This window comes from Hibiscus syriacus, unplaced genomic scaffold, assembly GCF_006381635.1.
Source record: "Hibiscus syriacus cultivar Baekdansim isolate YM2019G1 unplaced genomic scaffold, ASM638163v2 tig00113725_pilon, whole genome shotgun sequence".
NCBI lineage: Eukaryota > Viridiplantae > Streptophyta > Magnoliopsida > Malvales > Malvaceae > Hibiscus > Hibiscus syriacus.
Window position 1 is genome coordinate 6,619,277 of NW_024063471.1, and position 10,568 is coordinate 6,629,844.

A 10,568-nucleotide genomic window follows, 5' to 3' on the forward strand; every position below is an offset into this window, starting at 1 on the left:
GAGTGTGCGATACTTCATAAGCGAGGAGAATATTATCCGATATCAACCGTCCAGGGACGAACGCACTCTGAGCCTCATCGATGCAATTATAGAGCACCAATTGAAATCTGTTTGCAAGAACTTAGAGACTATCTTGTACAAGATATTGCACAAGCTAATGGGCCAGAACATAGTCAAGCCCTTCAGATGTGTAGTCTTCGGGACGAGGACAATATGAGTTCTGTTAATCTCGATGAGGGACATCTCTCCTTTCAAAATGCATGAGAAGAAATCCTTGACCTCCCTACCAACAATGTACCAAATTTTATGGTTGAAAACTGCATCCAACCCATTGGGTACTGAAGCTTTCAAAGGATTCATGGGCTTGATACCATTAATTTATGATTTTTGTTGGTATGAGTTATAGAATTTTGAAGAAAGAAAGATTATGGTTTATGGCTTAAATTGGATTAAGACTTGGACATAAAGGATTAATTGCTTTTATAGCTTTTTCATGCTTGAATCAAGATGCATTTCATGGATAAGTTGATATACAAGGTTAGGCTATGAAGAAGAAAAGAAGGGGAAAAATATTGAAGTTTGTTTTGATGTTTATCATGAAGAATTAACTGTTGTACAATTTTTAAAATATTGTTTGAAGTAAAAATTTAACTGTGAACACACCATGGTATATTCGACTATTAGTGTTTTCAATTAGAAATTTAGGGTTTTGATAAAATTGAAGTGTCCATGTTGTTTTCCACCATCTAAGCTTCATTTTGATAGTAAAATTATTAAATTTGGAATTGAAATCTAAAAACCCCTAATTTGGTCCTTAAAACCTAAGAGAGAGAAAAATAGGTTTTAGTGAAATTTTGGTATTTAAGGTTAATTTGAAGTGTATGAAGTGTAATTAGTTATGATTGAACATCAAATTTTTTAGAGATTTTTTTATATTTGTATGCATGGTTAGAATGGATTCTAATATGTGCCTTTGATTTTAGTTGTTGTGTAATTGATGTGTTTGAATCATCCAAGTTCAATTGAGGTGAAGTGAATAACAAAGAAAAGGAGAAGAGCACTTATAAAGCTTTCGAGGATATTACGTTATGATTGATGTTTAAAGTGTCAATATGAGTTCATGTTTATGGTGTATTTATGTTAAATGTAAACATTGGCTTGCGATAAGCCAATGATTGAGTTACTATGGTAAGAAGTGACTCTTGAATATTATGTGACTTTGTGATTCATGCATTTTGGTTAAATTCGAATTTAAGAGATTAATAGAATTAGTAAGCTAAAGATACAAATTTTGCCTAGATTTATGATCCTGACAATAGATTAGGAAAATCACCAAGAATTCTATGAAAAAGATTAGAAGTTTATTCTTATATTGTTATATTCGTATGAAATAGACGAAGATTGATTTCAAAGTGTATACTAGAATATAAGAATTTTTTATCGATGATAGGTTAAAAAATAGGAAAGCATATTATACTAAAAACATATTCTATAAATTGGATTAGAAAATTTACCATAAATTGTACAAGTTAAAATAGAAAGAGTGCTTTATATGGTTAGATTTGTATTAGAATCAAGTTTCTAGTGGAATAAATGGAATAGAATTTCAGTTTGTAGATTAATACATAAAACTAATTCTTTAAGGATATTACAAGCTGCCATAATAGGAAAATGAGTGGTAAATCATGTATTTTATGTTACTTTTATGTTATACTTTATTTTAAAGGTTTGAGATGAGCCAAATCTATTGTATTGACACGATAATTATGATATTTATCATATGATGGACATTACGTATCAACAAGGTAATTAATCATTGATATTTTCATGATATATTCATGTTATGTGGAAATGGAATATTTAGGGTATGATCTGTTCATTGTGCTATTATATGAAATATTTGATATATTTTTATCTTTTGACGATCGAAGAACATGCGATAATTAATGAAAATGCCCATTGTATGTACATTGAGAGTCCTTGGTATAACTGGCATGCCATAGAGGTGGAGTATTAGAAACTGCATTAAGTACATAATAGATGTGATTTTGGTATTATTGTATATAGTTGCATTGAGTATGTAGCAGATGTGATTTTGGTACTATGTTACTCTTGGGTTGCTTGGTCTTCGAAAAAGCAGCACACAATTTTCAGATCCACAATGGAAGCTGAATACAAAAGTGTAGCTGATGCAACAACTGATGTATCGTGGGTCACTGCTTTGTTGAAGAATCTTAACATTCACCAAGGTCAAAGGCTTGTTGTCTGGTGTGATAATACTAGTACAATGGTCATGAGTGCTAATCATGTATATCATGCTCAATCCAAGCATATGGAGATTGATATACACTTTGTTCGAGAAAAGGTTGTTGCTGGACAACTTTGTGTCAACTATGTGTCTGCCATGCATCAGGTAGTTGATAGTTTTACCAAGCCTCTCTCAAAAGCAGCTTTTGAAGACTGTCGCGCCAAAGTCTGTGTGCAACAAGTCTAATTACAGAAGAGGAAAGAAGTGGGGAGAATATTGGAGGAATATCAGTTGTAACCATTTGTTGCAAGTGGAGTGTGGAGTGTTGCGTACGTTTAGTTGTTAGTCGGTTAGTAGGTTGTTAAATGAAATACTAAAAAGGAGATAGACTTTTTATTATTATGGAATTGATCAACTTACCAATACAATGTGAGTATCCTTTTTATAGTGCTTGCATACAAGTAGTTAACCTTAACAACTTGTCAACAGCTTTGCAACAACCTACTAACCGACTAACAACTAAATGTACGTAACACTCCACACATCACTTGCAACAAATGGTTACAACCGATATTCCTCCAATATGCATTAGGTTTTATGTTTTGAACAACTTGTTGATGTATTGCTGGTGATTCAGCTTCGGATGGTGGGTTACAAGGGTAAATGGGAATTGTGATAGATGATTTCAAGATGATGGTGCTCGATTTAGTGCCTTGTCAGTGCATTTTTCGTGCTGGCTAAGGTCGTGAGTTTTGCTATTGTAAGGTTGGATATTTTTGATTTTATAGCCATGATCTTCCATCGTTTAGGTTAGAGAGGTTGTTTAACGAGGACAACAGTTATGAGATGATTTTGCATGTCTTATTTTGATAAAACTGTACAAAATCGTTCTTTAAAAAATGAATAGTATATCATTGTAGACACTCATTTTCGTCCGAGTTTGTCTTGCTTTTTATTTATTTTATTATAGGTATATATATATATATATATATATATATAGTATAATTTTTGAAAATGTTTTTGAAAAATATAATATATAGTTTTCAAAAAACGGCTTCCGAAAATATATATATCATATAGCTTTTTAAAACGTTTTTCAAAACTTATATATAATATATAGGTTTTAAAACATTTTGAAAATTATATAATATATAGTTTTGAAATCATTTTGAAAATATAATATATAGTTTTTAAAAACATTTTGAAAACTTTAAAAAATATATAGTTTTAAAAAATGTTTTTAAAAACTTATATAATATTTTTAAAATCATTTTTGAAAACTATACAATATATAGTTTTGAAATTTTTTTAAATATAATATATAGTTTAAAAAATATTTTTTTGAAGTATATATTATATAGTCTATATTATATAATTATTAGTATTTATTATTATTATTATTATTATTATTATTATTTATTTTCATTTTATTCATTTAATTTAGTTTAGTTTAATTTATCTTGTTTTGTGCTCCAGGTATAGACTTGGGTCCAAGAGAGTCCACGGTTTGGGTCCAGAATTGGGCCTGAACCAACCCAAGACCCTTAGGATTTGAGAAACCCTAACATAAACAGTCATCACGCCGCAGCCGCATGGGAACCGTTGGATCTGGTCGTCTGATCCAACGGCCAGAATTCATCAAGAACAACCAAGTCACTGGCCGACCGAAATCCTAGGCCAAATCGCAGGAGAATCCGAACCAAGGCCAACTGTTCAAGCACGACCACCGGGACAGAACCATCCCGGAAAATCGGCGAGCACTCCACAATATCCGGGGCCACAATGGTCGGTTACGGGGTTATAAAAGCCCCAAAGAGAAACATCATCAGAGGGAACCCATCGAGTGAACATCAAACACAACCAGTACCAAAACAACAACAGTGGAAGAAAAACATCACAAAATAGGCAAAAACCATCACAACCCAAAAACAAAACCATCCACATCGAAAACATAAGCCAACAACACACAGAGAAATACCAAACACCAAATACCACTAAATAACCAAGCAAACAACGAGGAAAAACATAAAAGGCAAGCGGGAAGCGAACGGTCGCCGACGAACAAGGGTAAGATCCAAGAGGTTTTTTCTAGATCTACTCCAGTGGGGGTGTTTTTAGGGTAATCAGGATCCAATTTTGGGTTTAGGATGGTAAGGTGGTGTTTTTAGGGATATCGCCTGGGGAGAGGGTGTTGAGAGGTTTTGAGGGTTGTCTGCTTGAGAGAAGGGTGAGAATGGGGGAAACATGGTTTTTTTTTGGTTTTTATATAACCCACCGCCCTACCCGAGCGTAAGATCCACACATTTTCAATGTAAAATGGGGTAAATTACATTTTGGTCCCTCATTCCTTTGTAAGCTTTTATTTTGGTCCAATTATTTCAATTTAACCTCGAGTTCCTCTTATTTCACCCTTGGTTTTGTTATTATTTCATTCCAGTCCTTTATGTATGTTTATTTTGGTCTTATTTAATTTTATTTTTGTATTTATTCAATTAATACCATTTTTGCGTTATATATATATATTTCATTTTCAATTTTTTTTCTTTTTACTGATTATTTTAATTTTTTATTATTTAATTGATTCCACTTTTGTATTATATATTTTTTTATTTTATTTTTTATTATATATATATATATATATTATGGTGTATTTTAATCTTTTTTATATTCTTTTTGTTTTTTTGTTTTTTTTGTTTTTTAAACTAACCTTCTTATTATTTTTTATTATTTTGTTATTTTCTATTTTTTATCAACTTTTGCTTATCCTTGCCATTTATTTTATTTTATTTTTATATTAATATATATATATATATATATATATATATTTCTTTTTTTTTCTTTGTATTTTTTTTACCATCTAACATTTTTCGACATTTTCAGTGGTAATTTCAATCGATCAAATGTAAGTAATTCAAATCGGGTAATTTAAATTTTTAATTTTCGCAATTAAAGACAACCAATAAATTAATTGGTACCGAAAAGGCAGTTCAAGGGTGCTAATCTTTCCTTGAACGTAACCGACTCCCGAACCCGACACGTTTCTGGTACAACGCAGATCAGGTAAGATGGTGTCCGACCCATCTAAATTTGTTTTAAAATGATCGGGTGGCGACTCCTAACCCATTTATCCAAGACGAAGCCCAATTCTGGGCCCAACCGAAAGACGACCACAACAATCATATTTATTAAGTAATCAATAATTAAAAAGATTCTAAATAGATATTACTTTGTAATCACTTTAAAACTATTGAAAGAAAACTATTAAATGTAGAATGTATTATCCTTATCTCATTCAATTTCGAGATTTTTTAACGATTTTTATTTAGAGGGAGAAGGAAGGAGAATTTTTGTTTTTATTAAGTATTGAAGTCACAATTTTATGAAAAAGCAATACAAGAAATGTTAACAGAATTTTTTTTAAACTATTTTAGAGATTATTGACACTTCTAATTTTCTTTATGAAACTTCTAGATTTTTCTTTCGGTAACTAAATCTATAAATCATAGCCCAACGTTCCAAGATAATTATGTTTGCCATTTAATTTTATATGTTGAAGCCTTATAATATGAACTTAATATTTATTCAATTTAATTTTTAAAGTTTAACTTTTAGAATTTCAATTTAATTATTTTCTAAAGAATAAGTTTATCAAATAAAAATATTTATTTTTAAATAATATGAAATAATTATAAGATAATATTTGTTTAAAACCTTTTTAACCTATCGATAACCCAAACACATCTATATTATTATAACAAATTCTCATAACAAAGTTTATGATTATAAATATTTTCTTTTTAATTGTGACCACTCTTTAAATTCAATTCATAGACATTTTTAACTATTTTTAAGTTGAGATGTAATTGAAATATTTTATTATTTTTATGATGTATATTAGTTTTAAGTTGAGAAAAAACAATAAAATATTTTTATTATGTATATTGTAGGAGAAATATTTTATTATTTTATTTTTAATATAAATGTGAGAAAATCTAATATACATAAATTAGTAAAATATTTCATTTACATTTCAACTTAAAAATAGATCTATATTAGTTTTAAGATGTAAATGAAATTTATATAATCATTTTTCTCTATTTTTAAGTTGAGATGTAAATGAAATATTTTATTATTTTATCATTAAAAATTTCTATTTTTAAGTTGATATGTAAATGAAATATTATCATTTTTCTCTATTTTTCACTTACAATATGTTACTTTATATTATGTATATTTTTATTATGTAAGTGAAAAATACTTTATATAAAATATATATTTATTAAAGTTTACTTGCAAAAAATCTTTGATAAGTTGATGAGTAATTTATATATAAATATATTAGTTTCTTTATTTCATATCCAATCCTTAAATAAAAATTTATTATATTTTATTTTTAAATAAAAATATCATGAAAAATAGATTATATCATTAAATAAAAATAATTTAATAATTTCAAGTGAATTATTATTCAATTAATCAATGATACCAATTTTAATTAGATTTTAAAAGATAATACAAATACACGAATCAAATGACCTTAATAGTTAAGAGATTGTTCATTGTTGCTATCTCTTGAGGTCTCGAGTTCAAACACCACATAAATGATTAAGAGTTTTTGAATGTATATTATTTTGTATTTACTATAAATTAATAAAAAATATAATACAAAGGTAATTAATAAATACACCATCAATTAATGAAAATTTAATCATGACATTATTTTAATTGAATTTGACCAATTTCACAATTTAAACATATGGCTCATTTGTTCTCCTTAATAACATCGTTAATTTAAAAGTAAAAAAAATAAATCAATTATCAATTAGTTTTAAATATTTATATCTTTTTAATTTAGTCTTATTTTTTAAAATTAGATACTAATTTTTAATCAAATTAACGTGATTTTAACAGAAATATTAATTAAACCATTTACTTTTTATGACACTAATATAACAATTCATTGAAGTCATGATTTAAAAGTCAATTTATGAAGTATAAAATAATATAAGCTAATTAGATTATAATATTAGTAAAAAAATATGATATCAACAATACGTGAATTATTAAATGAATTGTCATATTGATGTTATAAAAACGTTAATGATTTAATAATTATTTCCATGAAAAGCACGATAAATTAATTAAAAAGGTAAGAATAAAGGTAAATAAAAATGAACAATTTAATAAAAAATATAAATTTTGAGTATTAAATTTATAATTAAACGTTTATAAAAATGAATTTCCAGTTAAGAATTGGCGAAACAACCGTTTAATGGAGTTTCGGTTTATAAAAATGGGAAATTGGACAAATCTCCGTTGTTTCTACCACCCATTATTTATTTATTTTTCAATAATTCTATGCTCTCTCCAAATTCCCCCATTTCCTTTTCCCCTTTCTCTTTTATTTTTTTCTTCTGCCTTCTCTAACCGCTCCTTTCTTTGCTTTGTAATCTATCTTTGATGACCCAAATCCTTTCAGATCCTAAATGATCGTTTCTTCTCTTCAAGCGTTACATTTTGAGGTGCGTTTTTTTATTTTTCTTTTTGACTCGCTATTTATTGTGTTTTGTTTCTGGGGTTTTCTTCTTTTCTGGCTATTTCAAGATTGGGTTTGATATTTCTGGATCTGGGTTGTTTCTTTTTGTTGGAATTGAATTCGGTAGCGCTTTCATCTACTCCATGTAGTTTTTTTTTTATTGTTTGGGTTTTTCATCCCTTTGATGATGATTTGTTTTGATTAGGGAGATTCATCTGAATCGTCAAAGGGATCTAAATTTTGTCTGAATATTTTTACCGTTTAAACAAGTTCAAAACTAGGTTTTTATACAAATAAACCCTTTTTTCCTCCGGGTTTTACCTTGGCTTATCTATGTTTGAATATCATGGATTTTTTTTTGTATAAAAGGAAACACTTTTTTCTTGAAGATATCTGTATTTTTCTTGGAAGCAATATCCGCGATTTCAGTATTGTTTCTTTTGAAGCTTGATTCTTGAGGCCATCACCAAAGCATTGGCGTGATCTTTTATATACCCTTTTCATTGTGTAGAATTTACTTTATAGATTGGACATATGTATTTTTGGTGACAACAAATTTGAGTAGTATCATATTTCTCATAAATGCAGAGTATAATCGGACATTGCGTAATGTTGATATTGAAGATCTAGACAATGAACCCATATCTTTTACTCATTGTGCTGTATTTCTACTTTGATAATTCATTATTTATATGTGGAGTATTAACTGTATTTTTCTCTCTTTTTTGCAGGCAAATTCTCAGTTTTGGGTGTTCCTCAGAGAGCTAAATCACAGTGATTTAGGTTTGATATAGGAAAATGTTAGGAGGCAATAACAGTAATCCTGTGCTTCCTATTTTCCTTGATGAGAATCATCTTCAATATCAGAATCAGACTAATGCATCAAACCAACTGCAGTTATTTGGAAACTGTAAGTTATTTTTTCACTTTATTTTTGCAATTAGAATATTTTTTTAATTATTTCTTTCGCTTCCCTATTTTGGTATCCTCTTAAATTCAGTGGTAATTGGTTCATGCCTTTTTTATCTGCAGTGCCAGTTGGGTGCCAAGTTGATCCTGTCAACTATTTTGGAAATGAACATCTCACTCCCATGATTCAACCCAATAAAAGAGGCAGAGAAACCGAAGATATTCAAAGGCAGCAAAAGCTACAAATTTCCTTGAATTATAATGTTTGTAAAGAGGAAGCTGACTGTCCCGCTAGCATTCCAAATCCTAATGCTGTGTCAACTGGCTTACGGCTATCATATGATGATGATGAACGGAATTCAACTGTGACTTCTGGAAGTGGAAGCATGATGCAAGGACCATCGATGATCTTGTCGCTTGGTGACCATGTTAGAAGAGAGCTTGATCGTCAGAAAGAGGAGAAAGAGGAGTTTGATCAGTACATAAAAATTCAGGTATTATTGTGGTTAAACTAAAATGTCTCAGGGGTTTCTTAATTAATGATTTGAAATAGTTTGATCATAATTAGATGCTCTACCTTTTTAGAAAGAACAAACTATACGTTGCTGGTCTTCTAGGTTGGTTAACTGATATGTAGCATGATATCACCTTATAGCACATAGATATGTTGATGCATTTGCTATTGGCTGGCCCAAAGGCACTTGATATTTTCCTTGTTTGCATTAATTCAGATGAATCTTCTGTTTGGATCTAAGATCCCAACTTCTGTCTTGATAATGACATAGCATTTGCATTTCATGGTCTACACAATTTATATGCTCATGGTTATTCGTTAAGCTTATGTTGAGATGCTTAGGAAGCTTACTCAGTTTGGTGTGATTTTTATATCTCGCTGATTATCTGTCAATTATGTTGAGATGCTTATGTAATCGATATTGGTTTATATTCGTTGGCATGATTTCATTTTATTCTCTTAATAGGAAGAGCACCTGACAAAGGGAATAAGAGACATGAAGCAGAAACACATGGCTTCTTTTCTTGCTTCTATTGAGAAAGGAATCAGCAAGAAGCTTAGGGAGAAAGACATAGAACTAGAGACTGTGAATAACAAGAATAGGGAACTGGTCGAGAGAATAAAGCAGGTGACCACAGAAGCCCAGAATTGGCATTATAGAGCAAACTACAACGAGTCGGTTGTTAACGTGTTGAAGAACAACCTTCAGCAAGTAATCTCGCAGGGAGCTCAACACGGGAAGGAAGGTTTCGGAGACAGCGAAGTCGATGATGCTGCCTCGTATATTGATCCGAACAACTTCCTCAACTCCCCCCTCGGTGCTGCAAAAGGTGTTTCCAAGGGCACAAAGGAACACGTCATTTGCAGAGCATGCAAGGCGAAGGAGGTATCAATTTTGTTGATGCCGTGTAGGCATCTCTGCTTATGTAAAGACTGTAATTTATCAATCAATGCTTGTCCTGTATGCCAGGTAATGAAAAATGCTAGTGTCCAAGTGTACTTATCCTGAAACTGTGAAGTGTGAAGCAAAAGTCTTGAAAACTATACCCATTCCATTGTGCGTGACATACAGCAATTTGCTCCCCTCTTTTCTCCTAAACTGAGACAATGTATGAAAAAGTAGAACATTTTCTTGTATACTTTGTTGAGTCTCCCATCTTACTTTTTGAGTGGTGTTTTCCGTGATGTGTGTCACAATGCTAGGTGGTGTTGCCTGTACCTTGATATGTTTTTGTCTATTGAAATGTTGGCAATGGCTAAGAAATGTGGTTTTCAAATATTAAATGGTTTATAAATTATTAGGTCTAAGTATAAGCCAAAGGTAGGTGAAGAGTTTGGCAAAGTTGAATGATGATAGCAGA

The 10,568-nt window shown here is 30.1% G+C and overlaps 1 protein-coding gene across 1 annotated transcript; it reads left to right on the plus strand.

Annotated features, from left to right (window-relative positions):
* Positions 1–7,664: 7,664 nt before the first annotated feature.
* On the plus strand, positions 7,665–10,344 carry LOC120187470 (E3 ubiquitin-protein ligase BOI-like). Its single transcript, XM_039191177.1, has 4 exons — positions 7,665–7,770; positions 8,516–8,694; positions 8,817–9,187; positions 9,674–10,344. Exons 2-4 carry the CDS (start codon positions 8,583–8,585, stop codon positions 10,214–10,216), a joined length of 1,026 nt encoding a protein of 341 aa, XP_039047108.1. The 5' UTR covers positions 7,665–7,770; positions 8,516–8,582; the 3' UTR covers positions 10,217–10,344.
* The last annotated feature ends 224 nt before the right edge of the window (positions 10,345–10,568 follow it).